Source organism: Rhipicephalus sanguineus, chromosome 1 (genome assembly GCF_013339695.2).
Source record: "Rhipicephalus sanguineus isolate Rsan-2018 chromosome 1, BIME_Rsan_1.4, whole genome shotgun sequence".
Lineage (NCBI taxonomy): Eukaryota > Metazoa > Arthropoda > Arachnida > Ixodida > Ixodidae > Rhipicephalus > Rhipicephalus sanguineus.
The window spans coordinates 174327537-174354442 of NC_051176.1; the positions used below are offsets into that span (position 1 = coordinate 174327537).

Consider the following 26906-nt stretch of genomic DNA (forward strand, 5'->3'; position numbering starts at 1 on the left):
ATGTTATCATGAAGAAATATGAGTTGCTCCACATGATGAGGCAGCAGGCGCTCCCTTGTAACAGAGACTCCCCCCCCACCTGCCGCTGAAAAGGCACGCTCGCTTGAACAGAAGTGGCTGGTATAGGGAGGTACGTACATGGGGCAAAGCTTTGCCAGACTGGGGTATCGAAGGTCCCCACAGTCCGCCACCAGTCACGTGGGTCACTGTCTTTCTTCAGAAGTGGTCCCGCATAGTGAACGAGTGGTAGTGCGGCACGTTACGGCCGCATAATATTGAAAATGTACGGTTACATGATCGCCAACAGCACTGCACGTCGGAGATGCACCAGCAATAAATCATACGTATTGGGGCGCTCGTCGCAGGCAGATATCCTGCCTCCGTGTACTTGCGATGTTTATCGCTCCTCTCGGCAACGTTTTTAGCGATACGAACGGAGCAGAAATGTGGAAGACGAGTTATTTTATGCATGATAATCGAATCGCATATTCGAATTTTCGAATATTCGAAGTTATCGAATATTCGAAACTTTTCGAATACACGATTTTCGAATCGAATACGAATATTTCGAATGTAATATTCGACGAATATTCGAACCTTTCGAATATTCGCACACCCCTAGTTATTTTTCTTTATGCGTGCGCTAATGTTTTAATTTCTTCGTTTTCAACGATGGAATAGATGCCATGGAATTTTAGACTAAAATACACGCGACACAAATACGGTGCAAATGGTCGAGCATTGAGGCACCACTGTTAAGCAGCCACTTTGGTTTAGAACCGTGCCATGGTAAAACGTTCCCTTTTTGGTTCCGCGCCCAAAAACAGGCAAGTGGTGTGTTAGTTAACATTGTACTTTATTCATCACAATATTGTATATTGTACAAACAGGAACACAATGGACCCATGACTATTTGACATGAAACAGGTTCAGCTCGTTCGTTAACTCTTCCAACACGTTACGGAACGGTGGTATGAAAACACTTTCGTGTCGATACAAATTTCACACCACTGAACACATTCGACGTAACCAGCAGTATTGTACGGGTGGAAAATTTACAGTCACATAGTGTGGCATTACCAACAGTGCAGACACGATTTTGCACAAGCATTCAAGTAACCTAGTTACTAAAACCAAGGTGTGCACAAAGGACTGAAGGCAGTTTGCTAAAACAACCTGTTTTTAGTCTCAAAAGGGTCGCATTTTCGCGCAGCACATTCCAAGGAACATTGGCTTCGACTGAAGTCATCCGGTAGATATGACATATAAAGCGCGCAAAAGCAACGCTAAAACAAAGTACAATACAGTCAATTCATTCATAAAAAAAGATTCTACAGAGACATGAGATAACATTTCACACGCACACGCGCTGCGTTCAAATACAGGGCAGTTGTATAGTGATGGTCGCGGGACGACACAGCGCCAGATATGCAAACTGTGACATTGTCCGTCTCTCACAGGAGCTGTTGGGTCTTGAAAAAGCTTTCCGAAAGAGCAACTGAGTTTCAGAACGCCGCGATTGCTGGGCATGAGCTTGCAAGCCATAGCTCGCGAATGCCTGTATTGCCGAGGGAGCTCCGAGTCTGGCGGCGCAGAAAGCTGCATTGCTCATTGCCACAAAGCTCCTGGACCCAACGAGATACCACAGAGCGTGTATGAACAACAACAAAAAAGCCGATAAGGGTGACGTGACCAGATTAGAGCACTTGGATCATGGTTGTAGTGCAAAAAGTCGCAGCCAGCAGGGGCGGCGGAATGCGACTGCAAGTTTAAAAGGATAGAAGCGCCACATTTCATGCGGCGATGGACATAAGTCTTTTTTTGTTTCGGGGAATGCCGCGCACGCCTACTTACATAAATGCGCTTCCACATTTGCGAATGAAAACTTGCTGACTTGAAATTTTGATGCATTAAATAAAGCGCGACGACCGCCCGTATCTACTAGGTGAACAGGTACATAAGGGGAAAAAAACAAACAAACAAAAAACTTCGCCTCTTTCACCGAAGTGAACTGTCCCATTTATTGTTCGCAATGTATACGCGGAAGCCTAAAACGCAATGCCCTCGATCACCGCCAAACCCTGCCATCCGCACAGAGGTCATCCACACGCGGACCATCGCACTGCGCCCCGCTAAACAAACATCACTGTCTGCGAATGCACGCTTTTCCTAGGCACGCAACTCTACGAAGAGTACGCAGCCAACGCATGATCCCTCATCTATCTATGCAAGCTATACTGAAACACATGCTGTTTAAGGCTCATTCACACCGACGACACGCAGCTATCGCGTTAAGTTTGTCGCAAGTATCCCGAAACGATCGCTTTTGTCGAAGAGCGATTGTTTTGTGTCAGTCGCTCGCTGTTCATTTTTTTTTTCTTCATTAGCACGACTGCAATCGCAAATGTGCATCAATGAGACACGCTAGGGCAGGACGTCGACCTTGGGACGTCTGCTCGTTTTACGAGACGATGGCGCTGCGAGCATGCGTGAACGAAATCAATCACGAGGAATTTCGGTGTGGCGACGGGTAGGACGCGCTAATCGGTCACACGGCCTCTGCTAATTTCCACTGTGAATGAACACAAAGCAGGACGAGGAAAAAAAAAAGATAGAGGCTTCAAAAGAACAAATTGAGTACATTTTTAATAAACAGCGCCAAGAACGCAGACGCAGAAAAAAAAGAAAAAGGTACAGGACGGTGCGCTGTCTTGTTTCTTTATTAATATTATCCCTCCAACTCGCCCAGCTATCCCTACTTGAGTACATTCCGCACAACACGCGGGAATAAAAAAAAGAAAGAAAGAAAAAAGAACAGAGAGAGAGAGAGAGAGAAAGGAACCGTAGAAGAGAGAAGAAAAAGCGTAATTTCAAACGCTGCTCTATCTACGAAGGAAATACAGTTACTCGCTGACCAGAACTCGGCTTCCATGAGCGCTCCGATCATTCAAATGCGATAGAGCATGGTTAGGAATGACCGCACATAACAATGTTCAAAAACTTAGGAGATAACCACTCTATATGCTCGTTATGTGTATAGGCGCGCGCGCGTGTTTATATATGACGGAAGGGAAAAAAGTGAGAAGCTTAAGTACTTGTTTGCCCTGACGACTGTGATCATGCAAGGCGCAGTAGAGAACACTATTATTAGCACACGGGAGGCAGCCTTTGGTTCAAATCGGGCAATGCGAAAGCACTCGTGAAACCGCCAGCTACCTATAATTACAGATTGCTATTCAGCCTGGAGCTTAATGAAAGAATCACCTGAAAGCGATTTCAAATTGCAGCACAGAATCGCTACATTGCCGGAATAATTAGATCTACGACAACGGTGCACTGCCGGACGAAAATTTGCATGCTGCTGCGTTTTGAGAACGCTACGAACAATCGGTGGCTGCTTTTCATTCGCATTTTTGATCCGACGTTGGCGCCCTACGAACAAGCCAGTAAGTGAACAGCGGCTCGCTCAGCGTTCGCCAATACAGTGCCAGCTCCTTAAGGACCGTAGTTGCAAGAACACAGTTCTCGTGAGATCTGCCGACAGTCGCTTCGGCAGGCACGAGCAGCCGCTCAGGCGATGGTGCGCACCTCGTGCGGCGAACGGGCCTGCTTCTTGGAGCCGGACTCTTCGGGCACCAGGGCGCTCTTAGAGCGCTCCCAGACGGACGCGTCGCTCGCCTTGAATTCGAGGTTCATGAAGTGGCAGGGTGCCAGGCCTAGGCAGGCGCGCAAAACGTTGACAATGCAGCAGCGCTGCTTGAAGAGTGCGTTCACCACGGGCGCGCCGGGAGGCACGGCGGGCGCTTTGCAGAGATACGACAGCAGAGAGAGCACGCTGTGGAAGCCCTGGAACTTGCTGCCGGCCACGCTGAACTCGATGCGTTCGCACAGCTCAGCCAGAACGAAGAGGTCGATAATGAGGGGCGCTGCCAGCAGCGAGTCCTCGCAAGTGTTGTGCACCACAATGGTGTTGTGGCCACCCATCATGATCTCGCTTGTGTACTCATCCATGGCACGCTTGCTATCGCCCACGTATGGCACATACTTGATGACCACCTGCGACGCAATCGGGAATAAAGAAGTCATTCACCACGTAAACCATATTTAATATTCACATACAATAGAGCTGACGCTAATCTTTTGCCACGCATTGCAACGCTTACTATATGAAGTGCATCCCAAATTATAAAAAAAAGCAACGCCTAATATATATATATATATATATATATATATATATATATATATATATATATATATATATATATATATATATATATATATATATATATATAGTTCCCGATTATTCAAGTTCCAACAGGATGGTCATTTTTAAATGCCAACAGGAACACGATGCCTGCAAGCTCTAAGCCACTTGGAGGATATAAGAAGAATAGCACTTTATAAATGTTTGTCATATACATTAGAACCTCATTTTTTCGTTCAAGTTTTGTATAATTTCCCAGCGCCAACGTTCGCGATATCGTAATCGAGCGAAACTGTGCGATGTTTTAGTGAATTTGGATTGTGCGTTTTTCCGTATAATGCGGTTTTCCACGTTTTTTCCCCCAAAACGTATGCATGAGGTCCTCCTGTAGAGAGTGCCGCAAAATGTTTGCAACTAATGTGTACACGGCTGTCGTGATCACGTGCGCCGCGACCTGCGCGTTTCCTCTTCAGGGAGGCGTCTGTGGAAATTGCCGCGGCGGCGTGCCGCATGTGCCACAAGCATGTGCCACCAGCGTGCTACAAGCAGTGACACGCTAGCCATATAGCTCCATTTTGTCGGCGCGGGACTCCCGCGACAGGAGTTGAAATCTAAAGCCGCCTGCGCCCGCACGATACAAACGTATATAGCGCAACTTAAGCATAGCGAGCAGTCGTCTGCATAATGCAGCCAACTGAGCGAAGGATGGGCAAAAGGGGACTGCTGCAACGTTTTGCTACTTACGCAATGATCCGGCTTCTCTCCCGGGGCGTAGAGGATTGAGTTGCTGTCAACCATGTCGTCGACAACATTGCTTTTGCTAATTTCTTTGGATCGGAATTGCGCCGGAGCCGACAAGTTCTTGCCGTCATTGTTGCCTAGGTGGTTGTAGCTGACGATGGAGACTGGCTTGATGCCGGCTGACACGAGGAAGTCCACAAGCACGGACTTGAGCTTTGTCTGGCCAGATTTGAAGTCATCCCCAGCCAAGAAGACCTGGCGCTGCCTGGCTAGCTCCTGAAGTCCCGGTACGAGGGTGTTCTGAGGGGATCCGTTGATGTAGGTGCACTGCGAGTCGAAAACAGTAGTTTTACTCACAACACGGCTCACACTGTATGAACAACGGCAGGAGTGTGTTGATGCGAGCACTGAAGCCATAATACGCGTCATCGGCGTCGACAGAGGGAAGGGTTTAAGGAGAAAGGGGGGGGGGGGACAGGAGGTTGACAATTTGTAGGTGTATATTGTCTGACCGCTCTGCTCTCATTGACTGCTCAGCCGATGTAGTACAACTTGACTTGACACGGTCCGGAGCAAGCTTTCGCGTGCCGAGTTTGTTCGCCTGCCACCCCAAGGCTGTGTAGCCGTTAAACCGTGCCCCAGTGTACCGAATGTGATATATACACGCACACATACAAACACATACATGCATTGCATAAAGGGGGAAGGGGGGTTTCCACATCCCCCATTCGCGGCGGAAAAAATTTCTTGCTACGCCCCTGACACGTGTCGCTGAGACATACGTACAACTGAGAATCAGCGCGAGCCTGGAGACATTCCAAGAAACACGCGAAGAGATGTGTACCACAAAAAAATTGTACGTTGGCTAATGTTTCCAAAACGGTGAAAGAAATCGAACGAACGATGCATGGTCGCGACTTTTGTAAAAAGAAATTTGTAAAACACACTATCTCACACTTTTGTATTTCTTTGCTGCGCAATCACTCGCGATAGTAGGGGGGGGGGGGGGACAGGAGGTACCTGCCCCCCCCCCCCCCCCCCCCCCCCCCTTAGCATGCTAGCACCCTCCACTAGCATGCTAGTAATGTAGGTTTACGTAATTGTTGACGTAAGAAGAGCGCCCTTCTTGCGACACTACTGAACTACGAAACCAAACCAGAATGTTACATTGCGGCCACCAGTGCTGTCAACGAGGTATTGGCAGTCTCTTCAGCTGCTCCGCTAGTTATCGGTAACCTTAACATCTTGAATTTTAGCACCCTCCACAACTTCCCATTCCAGAAAATCCTAAATTCCTCCGAGCTTATAAAAATGAGTTTCTAAGACAGCCAGTAAGAAAGTAACAGGCGTAGAGCCTCACCCCTTCGAGCACAGCGGCTACAGCGAAGATTGTCGACGGAGAGACCTCAGGGTGGTTCTTCTCGATGGCGTCAAGAAGGTTTGCAGCCGTGTCGTGGACACCGTCAGTGACATCACAGTAGCGCTCTGTGTTGGCTGTCCAGAGTACGATAGTCTTTTCCACTTTGCTCGATGCAATGAAGTCACGGATGTCAGCCCGAATGCGTTCTAGCTGTCGCTGTTTGTTTCCTGTAGAGCAGAATAACATACAGTCGTCAAATTAATAAACTGTTACGTTAGCATATTCTTGCCGCTTCGCGTATACCGCTATGACGAGCGCATAAACATTTGCATCTACGAGTACATAGAACTGAACTGGCTTAGCGAGTCCCTTGTACAAAACTCCTACTCTTGCTTATGGATGCACTAAAACAAATGCATGCAGATTTGCCTACCTGGTATAACGTTGTCGGCGCGGTCCTCCTGGTTGGCGGCAACGAAGGTTGGGTCGAAGATACCAGGCCGAGGTCTCATCTTCTCCATGTGGGGCGCCAACTGATCTTGAAGCTGCACGTCGAGCACTCGGGCCCTGCGCATTGCCTCGGCCATGTTTAGGCTAGAAATATCCCAACCGTCAAAGACCACATCATTCGGATTCACCATGGGCAACAGGTCTTTCATCGGAACGTGCACCTCTCCCTGTGGCCCGTTCCCCAAGCTGACTGTAGACGCTTGAGTGATGGACCCGTAGTAGTTGGCATGCTGAAAATACGGATACGTTAAGTTGAAAAAAAAAACAAAAAAAAAACGATGGCTTCAGACAAGCCGCCAATATAGCATGCACTTTGCAAGAATATTCCTCAAACCTTGTTCGCAGTCTTTGCCACCTCAATACCAAGAAAAAAAAACGTGCACACAACCTTCAGAACACATTTTGTCACCCGTCATGGTAACTTAGTCATTACGGTGTTACGCTGCTGCACTCGAGGTCGCACGTTCGACTCCGGCAGCGGAGGCCGCATCAGATCGCGGTTTTAGCACGCGAGAACACCAGACTTTAAGCACTTGCGTTGCAATTGTATTGTTAAGTGGTTCTGTCATCTACGACACAATTTTCTCACACAATTTTCTCGACTGCATTCGCCACGACCTCTTTTTTTTCACTAGAGAACGTTTGAGCATACTTTTCCAACACCGTGTTCAGACTATTTGTATACCGTGTCGTCCACAAGCAAGCTGCAGCCAATGGACCACGGATATGCCAGCATCCAAGCATCCAATAAATGCAAGTGACGACGCCCCTTTGAAGTTCTCGCACCAACTCACCACCTCGTTTCAGATTTTGGCGGCGTTTATCATCGGCCATACATAGTCCTTAATCGGCAAAGATGAAGTACATGGTCCTCTGAAGGGGCCACAGACCTAATGTACCAAGTTTCAGGAAATTTTGTTGAGCCAATGCGGATAAAATTAAAAAAAAAAAGACACCTTGAAATTCGTGACGTCGTGCCGACATTCAAGTGCACAAATTACGGTGCGAAATTTAAAGATGACACCTTGAACTCTACTTTCCGTTGTTTAATAAACGGATGATGGTGAAATTAACGAGACTTTTCCCAAAATAATTCATCAGTGTAAATTCATTGATCGTTTCAGATTAGTGTTCCTTTAAGAACAGCTGAAAAATTTAATGCTGTGTGCATCTCCGGAACACCATTACCAGCACACTTTGCAGGGAGATGTGCTTTCTTTGATTTCAATAAAACAACAAAATTTTGATAAACTATATCACGCGTAGCGTTAAATCTCTTCACAACAGCGTAACCTGCAGTCACATTTGCAAAATATTTTGTATGAAAGTGTACTAGGAGGACCCAGCAGGTGTTGTATGCCCGCTTCCCAAACGTCTGCGCTTTCTAAATTTGCTTATAGTTATTGGTTTTTAAAATTTACTCAAAGGACGTCCCAAGGACAACGCATCAGGACGCTTTTGAAAAATCCCACACACATGAATAGTCAGCCTCTGAGGCGTTTGGGGTAGAAAGCGAAACGTTTTTTTTTCATTTATTAACCCAAAGCTTATATATATATATATATATATATATATATATATATATATATATATATATATATATATATATATATATATAGAGAGAGAGAGAGAGAGAGAGAGAGAGAGAGAGAGAGAGAAAAGATATGGAGTAGGCCTGTACAGATGAGGTGGAGACACTTATAGCCTTGGGTTAATACATGTAATATATTAGCCCAAAGATAGATAGAGCTATATATATATATATATATATATATATATATATATATATATATATATATATATATATATATGCCCCGCCACGGTGGTCTAGTGGTTATGGCGCTCGACTGCTGACCCGGAGGTCGCGGGATCGAATCCCGGCCGCGGCGGCTGCATTTTCGATGGAGGCGAAAATGTTTGAGGCCCGTGTACTTAGATTTAGGTGCACGTTAAAGAACCCCAGGTGGTCGAAATTTCCGGAGCCCTCCACTACGGCGTCTCTCATAATCATGTGGTGGTTTTGGGACGTTAAACCCTAGATATTATTATTATTATATTATATATATATATATATATATATATATATATATATATATATATATATATATATATATATATATATATATATATATGCAGCGGTAGGAAAAAGAGGTCGACAAATGTGCGAAACAAAACGTTAGAAAAACTTGTGTTTCGCACGTTTGTCGACCTCTTTTTTTCTACCGCATATATATATATAGCTCTATCTATCTTTGGGTTAATATATTACATCTATTAACCCATAAACTATAAGCGTCTCCACCTCATCTATACAGGCCTACTCCATATCTTTTCTGACTGCGATGACCTCGAAAAGTTGAATATTTCGCCTTTGAATCTGCTGCAACGAATTTTAGTTTTCCTTCTAATGGATGTATCCTGGGATGTGTAAAGACAAATTCATATTTGTGACAGCCAGTTAGCGTCCCTTGTCCGATAGACACCCGAAGGCCCCTGAGCGACGTATGCGGGACGTCTGATTAGTTTCTTTTTCTCTTTTTGCACAGGACGGTTACGCAGACATCCGCGGTATGCCAGCTGAACTTGCAGGGATCCCCAGCAAATGTAACGTGTGGCGCTGGTCCTCCCTCGGATGTTATATGGACATATGTGGTCCATTTGGCTGCAACACTTGAGGTTACGGGGCGCTGAATGGGATCCGTTTAGGGAAGTGTGGATCGCTTTAGCGCACTCCCGAGAACTGATCACGTGGTTTGAGAATTGAGCACACGGCATCAAAAGACACCAGTACAGTCATGGACTCTGGAAATGAAATGATCGAGCGACGACCGCAAGCGACCTGTCGCGTCGCGCAGACACAAGAACATGAACCAAAAACGAGATAACACCGTCACGGAAATGCAGACTGGTGCCTATCTGCACGGTACTCCTAGCAGACAGGTCTACGTTAGCATGGCACTTTAGTCTTCTTACGAGCGTTGAATGTGAAAGCGCGGCGTGTCTGGGCGTGTCGACGTTCATGACACATTAAGTCCTCACTTGATCATATGATCTTGCAACTTGAGGTTGTTTCTTGGTCCCGAGACTATGTCACATGGCGTGACCACTTGGTCATGTGTTCGAATTGGGTAAATTCAATTTTGAAGGTGGGCCACGCCACCCGAATTTTTGGGGGGTATGTGGGCCGGCTCGGTTTTGACACTGAAACCTGACGAAATCACTTGGTAAGATGGGTTTTGGTGCCATCGGATGTTGACGCCCGATTTTCCGCTTCACGGGGCACACAATACTTTCGCATTAGAAACGTCATTATTGAAACGACGGAAGCGTACAATGGGATAAAGGTGGGCGCGTTACATCAGCCATGACGTAGGCGCGCACGTATGCAATCTGGTAGCGGCGGTTCTCGTATTATTGGTTCATGTTTTCATGGATGCGGGGCGCCACCGTTAGGCTTTAGCAATCGCTACGTTATTTCAGCTTAGCTAACTGTTATAACGACTCCGAGGGCTGAAAAATGCTTCTTTTCGGATTTGATGTCTTGAGGGTTGTAGTATATATATATATATATATATATATATATATATATATATATATATATATATATATATATATATATATATATATATATATATTTATATTTATAGTGCAGCCTACAGCATTTTTAATGATATCGCGTGAACATCGAACACGTGGCCTGGCACGCGAAACGAGTGCAATCTGTGACACATGTTCTTTTTGAGGAGTCAACACGCCCGACATTTGTTACTTGCGAGGCTCCATATATTTGACTAACAAGTCTTGGCAGGTGCTGCTCAATTCCTTTTCTTATTTTCTTTTTAAAATCTCAGCTTATTGGCGTACACGCGATGCGAAGGAACAAGAAAGAGTGGGCGTCGCTGATGGCACATATTTTTTTTTTCCTTTCTTTTAAATGCGAAGCATTTCTTAGGGAACTTCTGCGACTTCTATCTATCTATCTATCTATCTATCTATCTATCTATCTATCTATCTATCTATCTATCTATCTATCTATCTATCTATCTATCTATCTATCTATCTATCTATCTATCTATCTATCTATCTGTCTGTCTGTCTGTCTGTCTGTCTGTCTGTCTGTCTGTCTGTCTGTCTGTCTGTCTATCTATCTATCTATCTATCTATCTATCTATCTATCTATCTATCTATCTATCTATCTATCTATCTATCTATCTATCTATCTATCTATCTATCTATCTATCTATCTATCTAGCCGCCTACGACTTTGTGCTCTCCTGGCCGTTTCGTTAATAGGATATACACCAAAACTGGTATGGCGTAACATGACTTTATGACGAACATAACTGACAGGTCATAACATGAAAATCATGATATCCATGTCATGAACGACATGATTTACATGCCACTGTTTTGGTGCTCTTACGGCCGTTTCGTTAGTTTGATATATACCAAAATTGGTATGGCGTGACAAGAGTGTATGACGAACATAAGTGACAGGTCCTAACGTGCAAATCATGACACGCATGTCATGTACAGCAAGATTTACATTTTCACGCTCATGGTGCGCTGGCGGCCGTTTCGCTAGCTTGATATACACCAAAATTGGTATGTCGCGACGTGACTGTGTGACGAACATAAATAACAGGAGTTAACTTGAAAATCATGACAGGCATGTCATGTACAGCATGACTTACGTGCCACGCTCATGGTGTGCTGGCGGCCGTTTTGCTAGCTTGATATACACCAAAATTGGTATCTTGCGACGTAACTGTGTGACGAACATAAATTACAGGAATTAAGATGAAAATCATGACACCCATGTCATGTACAGCAGGACTTGCGTACCACGCTCATGGTGCGCTGGCGGCCGTTTCGCAAGCTTGATATATACCAAAATTGGTATCTCGCGACGTGACTGTGTGACGAACACACATAACAAGAGTTAACATGAAAATCATGACACGCATGTCATGCACAGCATGACTCACGTGCCACGCTCATGGTACGCTGGCCGCCTTTTCGCTAGCCTGATGTGCACCAAAATTGGTATCGCCTGACGCGACTGCGTGACGAACAGAAATAACAGGTAGTAACATCAAAATCATGACACGCATGTCATGCACCGCATGATTTACGTGCTACGCTCATGGTGCGCTGGCGGCCGTTTCGGTAGCTTGATATATACCAAAATTGGTATCTCGCGACGTGACTGCGTGACGAACAGAAATAACAGGTGGTAACATCAAAATCATGACACGCATGTCATGCACCGCATGATTTACGTGCCACGCTCATGGTGCGCTGGCGGCCGTTTCGCTAGCTTGATATATACCAAAATTGGTATCTCGCGACGTGACTGTGTGACGAACACACATAACAAGAGTTAACATGAAAATCATGACACGCATGTCATGCACAGCATGACACGTGTCACGCTCATGCACCGCTGGCGGCCGTTTCGCTAGCTTGATATACACCAAAATTGGTATTGTGCGACGTGACTGTGTGACGAACATAAATAACAGGTGGTAACACGAAAATCATGACATGCATGTCATGTGGGGTATGATTTAGATGCCACGCTCATGGTGCACTCCGGCCATTTTGTTTACTGGATATATACCTAAATTGGTATGGCATGACGGGAATGCGTGGCGAACATAAATAGCAGGTCACGCAAAGTATATATGTAGCAGAATATATTTCATTAGCATGACGTATACCAGATTATACAGGCATGCATGTATGACAATCTCGCGATATATAGCGAAATAGATGTCACGACATGAATGACTTCGTTAGCTCAATGACAAACAAGATGATGTATGCAGCTCTTTGCTGGCTGCTTCGCATTACATCGATTCCCAGACTGCGTGGGATCTGCCGATTTTTTTTTAAATTTCGAAAGGGGTTCCGTTAGGCATTGTAGAACATGGCATCATAGATATACGCACAAATTTGCTTCGTATGTAGGCATAAGAGCGCACATAACACCCTCGCTTGGTGTGTGTCCTCCCGAAATAAACTGTGTAGATTCTCGAGCCTTCACCGCATTCGCGCACCATCGCCAATCTCGCCGCTTTCGCAGTTATGAGAAGCTTACGCTATAGGGTGTTTAGCCGATGGAGGCGAAATGCTAGAGGCCCATGTACTTAGATTTAAATGCAAGTTAAAGAACCCCAAGCGATCGAAATTTCCGGAGCCCTCCGCTACAGCGTCCCTCACGGTCATATCGTAGTTTTGGGAAGTAAAACCTGAACAATTACTATTATTGCGATAGCAACTATATGGACAGTCTCGGCTGGAAAATGTCCGTCCCCGTCGCCGTCATTCACCGTATATGTATACGTATGTATATATATAGAAAAGCCATAAAGAAAAATAATTCAGAAATTCTTTCCGACGCGCGGAATCGAACGGGCGACCTCGCGATTTGCAGCCCGCCGCGTTAGACGTTAGGCCACGACAGCACCGTCTTTCAGCGTGCTAACGGCGCGCTATTTATATACATCATGTAATTCAGCATGCTTTCTTAGTGACTACATAGATGGCGCGACGTGCGCGCGCCGCTCCTGCGATCGCCGTTGCTCTTCGCTCTACAGGGCGTGGTCGTTTAAGGGGCGGCCGGTGGGGTGCTTCGCTTCGCTCGCTGCAGCGGCCGCGTTTGCGAAAGGAGCGCGCTGTTCAAACAGAAATAAGTAACAACTGTGACAATTAGTTCGCGCTCGTCTTGTGTGTACCTGTTCGTTCGTTTCGTGCGTCCTGCTTTATGTTTGAGCAGTGCGCTTCAAGTGTCGAGCTGTGACGCATTAGTTCGCGCTCGTCCTGTGTGCGTTCTTTTCGTGCGTCCTTTGGGCTCGAGCGACGCGCTGGCAATTTCGAGCTGCTTTCCATTCTTCGCGTTACATTACAATTTATTGCTATCGCATTCATTGCTTCGCCGTTGCGGCGAAACTGTGACTTTTTATTATTATTAAGGTGTTTAGCAGTGCCGGTTTACCGTACGGCAAGTACAGAAATACCGCACTGCCGTGGTCGGCACGCAGCTTTATTTTAAACTTTCAGCCGCACAATTTACTCACTGCGTACGGTAACGTGATGAGATGATCAAAGTGGCTAACAGAGGTCTTACACACTAAAAAGCTGCGTGCCGACCAAGAGGTTGGTATTTTGGCATTTAACGTACCGTAAACCGGCACTCCTAAAAAACGTTATTTTCGCGTGATATGAAAAAAAAAAAAAAAGCGGGATGTCGTACTTGTTAAGTTTGTCTTGGTAAAATATGTGAAAGATTGGGCTGAAACTACTATATAGCCACTGAATGGTGCCATATATCGTGAATTCTGGTCGCGTGACAGCCTGGGTAGGATGCTTTAGTTGATGCCTTTACAAGCTAACTTCACGAAAATGAGTTGATGTGACGTCGGTATAGGTAGCTCTGCCTCCCATCTCGTGCGCGTATGCATCTCGCGATGTGTCTTACCTGTATTTTGTCCTTAGTTCTCCAGGACAAGCCCAGCTTGTTGGCAAGCGTGGCGGCCACCACGGTGGTGCCGTTGTTGCCTCCCATGCCGACCAGCATGACGCCCAGCCGGGGCACGCGCCTCTTGGTGCGAAACGTCATGCGGACGTCGCGCGGCCGCACGCGGCACACGTTGCCCTCGACCTTGGCCTCGGACATCGAGTACACGTAGTCGGCTTCAATCAGGTCGGCCGAGTAGCGCACCGTCGGGCTGTCGATCTCCACTTTCACCATCTTGGATGCGCAATCTGCTCCGCACGGACACAAGCGCCGTGTTAATGACAGTACCTAAGCCTCCCAGCCGCGCGGTGCGGACATAGCTGCAGACTCGCCCGAGGAGGAGAGGGCCCGGTGCCACGACTATACGCGTCCCTTTTTAAATGACGTCGTGGCAGAAGGCACTGCTCCTGCTTCGACGAGACTGTCGCACAATTCATCTTTCAGCAAGTGATTTCGCATAATTCGAGCAGGCATGAAATCACCAAGCTTTTCACGACTGACAGTTTGCCACTCACGACATCCCTCACGCGTGCTGTAAAATAAACTGCCACATTCCTGTTTGTTTAGCGCATTACCAAGAATGGCTGAGGCTTGTGCAAAGCAGGAGGAAAAAATTAATCATGGCGCGTAAGCAGCAGTTATTAACTATAGGTGGTTACTCTGTAGACGTTGTATACGAAGCGGGTGCATACTAGATGCCCACTGTATAAGAGACACATTGCAAGGGGATTTCACACCTGCTCCGTATTACGCTGCGTTCTTCGCAAGTAAGGTCCCTAAAGGGCTGAGCTAAGGTTGACTGCATGTTGCATGCTGGCATAAAGGCACCACATAACAAACGAAGGTGGAGGTCGAGCGTATCGTTCGATGTTACCTAGCGTGGAACTTCTTCGCAAATTCACGGAGTGAATTGTTGTCGTTTTATAAGGCATGTCACAACAAGTGAACTATACTAAGAGTCGTGCGAACTAACAGATAATCTAGCGCCACTCGTGCAATCCTCTACATGTTCATGGCAGTATATAAGTTTGGAGAGATTCAGTTGTCCGGCAAAGAAAGCAAAGCAGAATGGCTCCGCGTATGTGTTTTTTTGTTCTAGAACAATCGCATCACTGTCAGAATAAAAAGAAAAGGTTAACATGATTAACGGTTAATAGCCAAAGTGTGACGTTAAACGTGTTAGATATGCAGTGGTTGTTATAGCATAAATGGGAAAACATTCGCGTAAAGAAGTCTTTCACACGTAGCCCTACTTGACTGCGCAGAGACTGAAAGCGCCAAAAACAACTTTGCTCTAAGTGGAGCGATTCATCGAATTGCTAAAGTACTAAAATACCAATGATATTTGTACCAAAAGTAGCACAAATACGAATCGCGCGTCGAGACCTCAATTTGGCACTGGGTGCACGCAAATAGTGAACTCATTGCCATACAAGTAGTGTAATGGCGCTAGCCGCCTCTGCGCAGTATCGCAAAATGCTGCCCTATATAGAAACATGCCATGGAAGGCCGGTACATCACTCGTAATCGTGCATTAGTGTCCGCGGACCGCTGCAGTAACATTCGACAACACAGATAAGCTCGAAGCATTTCGCGATACGAGGTGCAAAACAAAATATGCGTGACACGCGCTCTTCATTCGATAAGAACCGACGACATGCCAAGCGAGCTGCCAAGACATTCCGCAGAAAGGTGCCCGGCTAAAGCATCGACGACAAGAGAGCTTTAGCTTTTGCGCACCCAAAGTTAGGGGGCGCAAACCGCCGGGCGTACGAAAGAACGCAAACCAGTAACCAAACGAACGTAAGCAGGGGATGGGGCTGTCGGAGTACAAAAAAAGGCCTCTTTGGGTACCCAAAGCCGTTTGGGTACGCAAAATCTAGAACTCCCTAATGGCGGGAATGTGGGTACCGAGCGCAAGTTTCAATCCTATATCAGCACACCTCCCCGCAGGCAGCGTTAATTAAAACACTGGTTAGCCTCCAGACTGGAGGCTTTTCGAATCGCGCATATGCCGGGAGCGAATGATAGGAGTGAAACTTGTGCTTTAATTGCGTAGGCGGCATCACTGCGGTATCGATCCGGTAAAGGTATCACAAAGGAATGAACCATGTAATGATAGTGCGACAGGCCATCATGCGTTATGGCTGCTTGCTACGCAAAACTAACTACATAAACAGGAAAGCTGTCTGAATAGATTCGCAACTTGCTTAAAGTTTTGACATACCACGTTGTCCGCTTGAAATGATCCACTTGCAGTCGATGACTTGGATGGCGCACACCAGTGATGCTTAAGAGTGTTTTCATTGTTTTGTGTATGTGATTGTACGTTCGTTTTGTAGCTTACATGACCGTGTGGCTTTCAACATGCGACCACATTACCTCATATGAGCCATGTGACCACGCAAATATTTGGAGACATGAGGGCAAAAGCAAATGTTCACGTGGGGATTACATAAATGTGCCTGGTTTGCATTGTATTTCATGCTCTGCGTATTAGGTTGTCACCCATGTAAACTGTAAATGCGTTGTGTGCTGTTTGAGGTCCTTATGAGCAAGAGTTCTTCGAGGGAAGTGGTACACAGGGTTTCATGTGTAGATAGAACCAAGTTTTGGCTGAGCCGCACGTTTGATACAATAACTTAAATAAACGCTCTCGTGATGAGCGCAATTTTTCAAAACGCTAAAGAAGCGCATATTAAAAAAGTCATATTTGCATACTAAACGGTCGTTTGAATATGCCATGTTGGCTGGGGTTTTGCACTGACCGTTACCATAGCGAGAAGCTGCGCAGACATGTTCTCACAACCGTGTTGTGCAGTTTGTTTGTGGGAGAAAAAGTAAAGATGCTTTCCGCATTAACAAGAATGTTCGAAAAGTCGAGAGCATCCTGCTAAACCTTTGTGCAGCCAAATTTCGAGCAGGCGTCATTTTACGCATGTTTAAGGTTCATAAATCACGACAGTAAGTTTCGTGCAGATACAGCGGTCCTACTTACGCAAAAGCCCCCCTAGAAAAAAAAAAGCTCACAGGGACCCTCATGCATCCGCCTCAGTCGACTCGAAGGCGAACGCGATCTTCTTTTTATTCTGTAAGTCGATGTATTGAACCTACCGCGACCGCCTCCGAAAGCTTTCTGCAACTAACGTGGTTTCGCAATGCCACTAGGATCGGAGGCATTGTAAGCTTTCTGCACCTCGCCTTGTTTTCCACTGCCACCGAGATCGGCCCACTTTTGACCGGGCAACGATGTCACGTGATGACGTCACAAATTTTGGCGATCTGTTACGTCATTATGACGCCATCCCGTGATGATTTCTTTTTTTCCATCACTCGTGTTCACGCCGCCGACGTGGGACGCCGACGCGGGACGCCGGTCAATTTTCGCGTTTGGTGGGGCATCTAAGGCTTTCGCCTTAAAACGATGAACGAAAGGTGCGTTCCATTTGTGGCCCTATAGTTACAGAGAAACAATGTGTAGCTAGGCATCATGGCGGCCTATTACAGTGTCACCGTTGCTGTGACTAAATTGCCGAGTTTTCAGCCAATGTGGGTAAAGTATGCTCTTGAGCTTTCACGCCGTTGTAGGAGTCCTTAAGTGGTATGTGGAGTGGAGTTTTCTCACACTTTTGTTTCGAATGCACAAGTGAGCTTTCTTATGCCTCGTGGCAAACGACAGAGCGGGTTACGTTATCGCAAGAAAAATGCCCATATTTTAGTACATGCTTAGCACGGCCTTGAAGATGACAATTTCGATTTAGTCCTCCTGGTCAGATCAATTGAAGGTGTTCTCAGACGGATTCTTAATGATTATAGTTACAAAGACATACGAAAAGAAGTTAATACGGAAAGCGGGACTAAGCTCTGCGCGTAACCTTTCATTTTTCTTTTTATCGTTGCGTGCTAAGAAATGGCGAGAAAGAAGCCAAAATTTCAGACGAGTTTAACCGACGAACGAGTGCGGTAGCATGTGTGTTCGTATTTAATAGCACAGCTCGTTGCTTTTATCGCATGTATATTCCGCCAGGAGCCACACACTGTTTTTCTAGAAGGTCACTGTAGTACTGAGGACACGAAGTGAAGTGGTGCCTCGTGAAGGACATTTGTTCAGTACTGCTGAAAATACCGACCATGTTTGGCATGCGCAATGCTATTGCCACGAGAAGTTTTTTTTTTCTCCTTTTTTCGTCATGTCTAGTTCCCTGTTTTTTCCCCTATTTTGTCAACACGGTCGATGGAGGCATGTTGCGGGACAAAACCTGCAGGCAACACTGATGAAATGCATGACATGTCTGTTCTCGTCCGCAAGCAATGCAGTGTTTCAAAGAGTAACGCTAAAACAGGATAGAAAGTTGGGCTAGTTGGTACCATGGCATCGCTGAAGCAGCGCGAAAGACGTAGACAAGGCAAGCAAGAGTACACTCAGCGCTCGTCCTGCGTGTTCTTTCTTTTCTTGTCTACGTCTGTCGCGCTGCTTCAACGAAGTAACGCTAAACGATAGCAGCGTAAGAGCCTCAAACTTTCCCTGCGGCAACTAACGGCGTCGCAGCCTAGGGCGACGGTGACAGTTCCAACTGCCAACTGCCTGACAAGAAGACACGATAGTGATTATAAGCGAACGTTTGTTGAAACTACATTGGCCTGGTGGTCTTCAGGGGGCGCTGAAGTTTGTGGGTGGCAGGCTGCCAGACGAAAAGTAAATCGCACGCAAACGCTCTCAGGTTTTCGTAAAGGTATGAGCGCTTTGATAGCAGAAATAATAAAAAAAACTCGCCAGGACAGATGCTCACTTATAAATGATGTTTATTTGGAAGTTCTTCACTAAAGCACTGACTCGCGCATGTGCACACAAACACATCACGAGGCGTAGTCATGCAGGGCCAGCAAATCTAACTATTCAGAAAGCCCATTTATTTTTATCATCTGCCTAGCTTAAGTAATCTCCCTTTCCAGTCTTGCTAATGATAGCCGCATTACAAGATAGCGGAATGCACTCGCATTCTTTACAGCGCGCACACATGTGCGAACCACCCACTTGCAAACCTTACACGACTCTGATAACCATGCAAGACACCGGCCATCTGGCCGATGTGAACTTTTCCGCAGCTCAGCGGGATCCTGTATACACATTATCATAAGTGCACGGAACAAAGGGCTTGGCACGTGTTTTCGTACATACCAGCTTGTTCACCTTCCGTTTTCCTTGGTCCTTAACCTGGGCGCACAGCCCGTTGGTTTACAGTTTACAAGGGACTGTACGCCCGCCGTGGTAGCTTAGCAGGTAAGGTGTCGTGCTGCTAAGCTCGAGGGCGCAGGTTCGATTCCCGGCCACGGCGACCTTATTTCGATGGGATCGAAATGCAAGAACACATTTCGCCCCCATGTATTTGGATTTAGGCGCACGTTAAAGGATCCCAGGTGGTCGAAATTAATCCGGAGTCCCCCACTTTGCCGTGCCTCACGTTCATGCCGTGGCACGTAAAACCACACCAATTATTAAGGGGCTGTGAACACGGCATTCGCTTAATGTTTTCGGCCAGATTGCGCGATGCAATGTGCACATACGCCGTAACGTCAATCTCTCTTTGGCTGCCGCTTGTATGGGCGTTCGTGGAGCGTTGTAGAGCGTCTGTCCTTTCAAAGTTCTTCTACCAAACCGCTCATACTTTACGCTACGTTGCACCAGCTGGCCCAGCAGACAAATATCTTGAACTCTCAGATTTTTTTTAGCCGCTCTAACGACCACGAAAGCAATACTGCTGTCGTGGTTGTTTTAGCGGCTCTACACCACCTACCTACCTATCTACCTATCTCCCCTCCGCCCCCCCCCCCCTCCAAGAGGAAGGAAAACATTAGAAAAAGAAACGAACGCTATTCAAATTCAACAGTTCAGCATCACGCCGAGAATCGGCAGAATTCGTCTGATCCCATTATCATTAAACGCGTGTGCATGTCAGTGCTGCCATCAGGCGTAGTAACTGTGCTCACGAATTCCTTAGCAGGATTTTTTCTCCCAACTTTTTGAAAGACGATGGGACAGTTGTACAAAATTGGTGTTTGTCGTTTCTTGCCCATCGTCGTCTTTCGCGCTGTTTCGCCCAACTACCCCTTCTGGTGAAGTGAAGAATGGGAATCGTGTTGGTGGGCAACAAGTGCAGGACATTAGCTTGAGGAAGCATTATTTCGTGCACGTCGCCACTGTACTTGTTTGACTCAGCAACAGGCGGCGTGCGTCCTTCATTTAAACATTCGTTCTTATATGCAAAACAATGTACGCTGTTATTGTTGGAACTAATAAAAAACGTGATCACACGATAATCGTTAGCAGGAATGTGACTCCCTACCATAAACAGAGAGAAAAACAAAAACAAGCTTGTTTTCCACAGTTATGATGTCTGTATTGGTGCTCGTTACGCTACCGTATTCAGTTTGCTGTGTCACACGTTGTTTCGTAAATGCAGAGCAGCGAGTGAAGGTGTTTAGCTCACGAGATATATGAAGGGAACAAAATGTGCAGCAGTTAGCGCTGCAAGTTTTTCCACCGATCGTCATGTGAGCGAAAACGACAGTTGGTTCTCACTTGCAATAATACAGGGCACATGGTTTCTGTGGGTGAATCAGCTTTATGTCAAGCAAGAGGTTACGGCGGAAAGCATCACAGATCGCTTACAGAATGGAATGTGTATGCCTTGTACCCCAACAAACGGTCTGTTTTTGTTCCGTGAAAAACCTACTATTGTTTCAAGTGTTCACCCAATTTTCATGAGCTCCGCAGCAGCAAATGAGTTGTGTTTAATGAAGAAAGTGCACTTGCTGAAGCGTTGACACATATGCCGAGCCTTTGACGCTACGGACCCACCTTTTTCTTGGAGAGCAGCACCGTGTCGTTATCATTTGCAAACTGAAACTTGAACTCACTGCGACACACACTCGTACCAAATAGAACGTCTGCGAGCAATGAGCTTTAAAGAGGAAAAAAACAAACATCGGCACTAAATACCTCGTCATTCTGACCGTGGACGACTGTCATGCATGCACAATGCGCACTAACGAATATCCTGCAGTGAACAGCTTACACTGAAAACCACTCAACGTTCTAACTAGGCAAGCGTGCACTTGCAACAACACCCTTATCCAGGGACTTGAGGAGGGAGGAGGGAGGAGGGAGGGAGGGAGAGTACATTTTATAGAGCAGTAGGGCACCTTGCTCTTGCACGAATGGCTAGGCTTGAGTACAAGTGCAATTTTATACCACACCTCGAGAGTTGAAGCCAAGAATCGAGTTTTAAAAGGCACCATTCAAAGTGACTGTCATGTGTTTTATTCATTTATTCATGCGTGTACAGCCAGCGCTGCAAGTGATGAATGCACAGAGAATATATTCTTCTAACATACTTTGGTCACTCTACAGAGAAACAGAAAGCTTACCTAAACTTGGCGATAACACTAACTGTTCAGACGTCAAACTGTGGAATTTGCCTAGGTCTATGCTTCGATACAGAAGCAAATCTTATGGCAGGACACAGATCCACGGGAGGTTCTTGGAACAACATTTTCTACCAAAAGAAGCTGTGGCCACTCATTTTCAGGGCGACTGCAATGGACTTGCCGCTTAAACAAGACTTTCGTTGAAAATGTTTATAGTGTAGAGCTGTTGGGCTGTGGTCAATGGATGTTTAATTAAATCTAATGAATCCCAGCGCAAGTGACACCAACTTCGATTCGTCGGGGCCGAATATCCACTTTGACCAAAATAAGCGTTAAGCTACCACTTTAGTCGACCTGGCCATCTTAAAAATGACAACAGTATGACACTTAACTATTATCTCGATGCGCCAGAAGTTGAAACTATTAAAGTTATTTTCAACGAGATAACTCTAAGATGTGTAGCTCAGTGGCCGTCTAGTGATGCCAGCATTTACAGCGAAATGAAATGAGCACAAAAGCAGTTCGCCTGTTCCAAGATTACGTAGCACACATCACAAACATCTCATTTTTTTTCGTAACCTAAAAAAAAAATATTTTTTTACATAGAATACACTGCACCCAATGAGGAGTGACTCAAGCACAGTCACATATGCACACGCGACGTGCAATATATACTGCAATATTAATACGAGTTACTTTTCTTTATCAGTTAATATTCTACCACCTTCATGAATTTAAGCAAACGCCATAAGTAGTTCATTCACCCAAGCTGTATTTACGCAGTGCAAAAAGAAAGCTATGGCGTTGCGGAACTCCTCGTTGGGATACAGACATTCGATGTAAGAAGCAACTGCACCGAGTGCCCGGTGAATACAACCTCTCTTGTGTTTAGCTGAATAACAGTACATGACGCAACGTAAAAAAGAACGGCCATTCGGCCGCTAGGTTTAAGGCATGGAAAGAGTGAGAACATGCTGCCAACAAAATTGTAGTTCCCCATAGCCTCACCGTTCTGTACATCTTGTTGCACAGGTCGTATATAAGGACGTGACACTTGCTATCGTATTAAGAATTCCACTTCTCAACAAGATCGCGTCCATGAGGTTAGGTGAAATCATTAAAAAAATGAAACAAGGTTCACAACCCAACATGCTTCATAACTGGCACACTTGAACCACGTAAACAGTTAGAATAACAAGCAGGAGAGTGTGTCATCTTTTATACGAGGATAAACTAACAATCCCCCAAAAATGGCGTCGAGTGGTGGAGCTTTTCAATGCTTTCGAATACTAGTAACGGCTCAAGGGCGATATTTTTTGAGATTTCAAGCACGCATGAAAGCGCCAAAAGAAGCAAGAATGTACGAAAAAAAAAAGAGAGAGAGAAACCCTTTTAAGACAACCAAATAATTCAGCTTATACAACATACCAATAATGTGAGGACAACCTACGGGTTTGCTTAGAAGCACAAATTTAATAAGAAAGCGTAGCTCGCATCCAACAGTGGATGGTGGCGCTTCAGGGCACGGCGTAGTGCACAGGAAGTGAACAAGTTGGCAATAAGCACCATGCCGACTGATTGATGCGAGTTGCTTTCTTGGGTCACTTGGGGCGTTGTAATGGCGAGTGATACGATGCGGACACTAAACACTGGCTAAGTGCTTGGGAAAATGGGCGATTACAGAAATTAGTACAACTCCACGTTAGAAAGGTGAGAACACCAGAAGTTGGAAGCTTGTAACGCATTTTGGTTGCTGCAGTGCTTGCTGTGGAGACAGACGCATAATTCTGCCATTAGCGCGCAAACACTTTATGGAGGTTGCGCCAAAGCATGCCAGTTTCTTTCTTGAGGTTTGTAAGTGACCATGTTGAACCAATAAGTGCCACGGTGGGAAGAAACATTGAGATGTTAAACAGATTCCCGCTATTTGGCATACTCGCATGATGATTTGAGATAGTCCGAAATGGTAGCTGTCTCGGAACCATTCAAATTTTTTCAACACTTACTGTAAGACCGCATTCGCCAGTCACCTTAGTAGACGAATCAATCTCATGAATGTTTCCCCGCATCAAAGCGCTGCAATAACCAATGAAGGAAGGCATGAGGAACTTCTCATGACGAGACAAGGTTGCACCTTCTGGTTCGTACAAAGGGATCGCTAAGGGTGGACCCAGTGGCACACAACACCATTCTCGACACAGCCGGAACTGAGGCGGTACATGTATCCGCGTGCCCCTGAGGCTTTCAGGTCGACACCGACCAGTGCCTAAGCTACTGGCGCCACCCGAAGCGGGCTGAAACAGAGAAGAGAACTTAAGCATCGCAGCGCTAAATGACGACAAATAGACAGTCAAGGTTCAGGAGGCTCGAAACGCTGCCCAGACTGGAAACGAGAGACATGTTGCATTGAACGTACCAGCTGCGTGCCACATGCGAGGCCAAAGAGGTGACCCAGTATGCCTCTCTCCAAGGCACTGTAACCCTACAGCAGTGCTCCAAAGCTATGAGGCAGCTCACACCACACTGCCTAAATAGGCACTGTGTCGAGCATAGGGATGCGTCTTGTAACTTTTTAAGCAAACAAAAGAAGAGCTTCGGGGACAGTACGCACGACGCTATGCGATCAGTGACAAACAGCTGTCAGGTTCTGATGCAGCATTTCCCATTTCCACTTCTGGGACAAATCGTTTCGGTGCCTCCCTTACAAAATTTGATTCGCTCCGGAGCGTAATACAGAGCACGGTGCAGTGCATTATGCGCTCTGGACGACATGCACTGGATATTGGGCTACACTCGGGTCATCCGGCGACCATGCATGCGACTCCATGCGGCTGCATTAAAGTTCCTGGGCAAATCTCTAACCGTGTCCCGCGCGGGCGCAACACTATCTGCCGGCACGAATAGCCCGGAGAAAGTTGCCAGAAGAAAATATTAAAAAAAAGAACAATTTTCAGGGTTGCAAGCTCCCATAACAAGGCCATGGTGCAACTTACGACTTGTTCAAATTTTTGCTGTACCAGACAATGTGTCAGAATCAAGATGACAGGTTAGCTCAGAATGGAATAAAATAGGCAAATAATCTGGCAAAAAGAAAAAAAAAACGTTCATGCACAAATGCACAGCGCGTCCGCATATATGTTATGCGGTCAAAAAGCCCGAAGCAGTCGCGGCAGAGAAAGCTATGGCGGAGGAAGGAAGAGAGAGAGGGGCTTCTACGGGCTGCGAAAGACGCCATGATGGCGGCCTCGCTGCTCGTGCGGGCAGCCCTGGGACGCGGACATTTTGAAAGGCAAAAAAGAATGCCGGTACGCACCGCACTTACGCCGGTCTAAGAAAGCTACCAGGTCAAAGAGGCTGCCAAAATCACTTTCGAAAAGAAAAAGACGCATGCCCCGGTGCACATTACTGTCGCAGAAATAGTAACCGCGCAGGGCCCGATGGAGGCGCGCATGGTAAACAAACAGTCCTTGCCCGCATCGTGTTTTTGTTTTCATCTCGCCTTTGCATGTGCAGTGGTTGTCCTTCGGCTTGTTTATCGCAGTGCGTGGTTAGGCTATTTAGAGAACAGCTGGAGCCAAATTCTGGCGTCATTTTGAGAGTTATAATCAGATATCTGCAACGTTTAGATACACGCTATACTTTTTAGTTATTTCGCATAACCTTCGAGACTACAGCTATTTCGGAAGTGCGAACTGCTATTCAATACGACTAAATACACGAGACAACCTTCAGTTACAGCCAATACGAGAACTCTATTCTATTATTATATTTTTAATGCTCAAATACGCTTCTATGCTGTCGTTCGCTCAACAAAATCATGCAAAAAGATGCTTATGCTTTAGCGCCTATTGATAGGAGAATGGCTCCACACTCCAGGCGCAAACCGAATAAAACAAGTGCTCAGCTGGAACATCATAAAACAGACAAACTAATGCCAACGTGAATCCCGCATCCCGATTCTCCAACTGGGTTGATTAAATAACGACGATCGAGACCGACACTCGAACATTTTAACTGCGGCAAGCATTGATTATCGATGCGAAAGATCGATTCTAGCCGTTCGCATGGGGAGTGGTGGAACATGGCTTGTACGGAAGCTGCGTTGTGCCCTGTTTACCAATACTGCGCTCTGTAGCACCAATGGAAGATTTTGAAACGGCTCTGGCAGCAGGAGCCTCTTGGCAGTGCTGCCGGCATAGGGTTGAGTGCGCGCAGGCACGCATTTCTGGTTTGGGGTTATGTCCTGAAAGCGGCACCTACCGTGTGCTGGGCTCTGGAAGAGAGTGGGGCAGCGGTTGCAGCAGCAGCAGCAGCAGCAGCAGCAGCGGCGGCGACGAAGGAAGGCAGCCGAACGCAGCTGATGAACTCTCGGGAGTGCTCAGCCGGAGAGGCGAACAAGTGACGACCGGCAGGTAGCGGCGACTGGCTTTTAAGCGCGTCTACTTCCGGACTGGCGGAAAATCGATCCTCACATCGAATCCGCTCGCCGAGAGAGAAGCGCCTAGAAGCGGAATTTTCCTTCGCCGGCTACTGCACAGGCGCAGCCGGTGACTAGGCGTCTCGTTGCCACGGAGACCTGGTCACGTGGTCGCAGCGGGAAGCGAAACAACAAGCTGTGTGTCACGTGGGGTGAACATGACCGGCGCGCTCCGCGAGCGTAGAGGGAAGCGCCGCCGGTGTGGCCATGTGGCTGCTAACCTTGGCACCGGCGGCGGCGCGCTCGACTGGCCCGACGGTCGCTGACCGGCGGGCCCCCCCCTCCTGTCGCGGCTACTTTTCCGAGCACACCAGAGCGTGCGGAGAGGCATCCTTGCCGGGGCACGACCGGTCCACAACTTCGTCTTTATCGGGCTCGCTGCAGCTGGCTCGCAAAACTGGAACCTATTGTCACGAAGCGATTGAGCGAAATGCTGCCGCTTGGCACCCACCCAATAATAACAGAACAATACATATAAGCTCGACAATATATTCACCATACATACATCCCCAATCCCCTGTGTAGAGTAGCCAATCGGAGGCTTTTCCGGTTAACCTCCCTGCCTTTCTGCTTCCTTCCTTCACAATAGCGAGCACGGTTTTGGAAGCCTGCTGGTAACTGTTGAAACTGCGGAGTAACAAAAGAGGAAAGACGAGGTCAGTAA

The 26906-nt window shown here is 46.6% G+C and overlaps 1 protein-coding gene across 1 annotated transcript; it reads right to left on the reverse strand.

Moving 5' to 3' along the window:
• Nucleotides 1-848: 848 nt before the first annotated feature.
• On the reverse strand, nucleotides 849-26252 carry LOC119402633 (inositol-3-phosphate synthase 1-A). Its single transcript, XM_037669758.2, has 6 exons — nucleotides 26026-26252; nucleotides 14299-14585; nucleotides 6739-7045; nucleotides 6306-6532; nucleotides 4949-5272; nucleotides 849-4056 (listed from the first exon to the last, which is right to left on the reverse strand). Exons 2-6 carry the CDS (start codon nucleotides 14569-14571, stop codon nucleotides 3571-3573), a joined length of 1617 nt encoding a protein of 538 aa, XP_037525686.1. The 5' UTR covers nucleotides 14572-14585; nucleotides 26026-26252; the 3' UTR covers nucleotides 849-3570.
• Nucleotides 26253-26906: the final 654 nt, after the last annotated feature.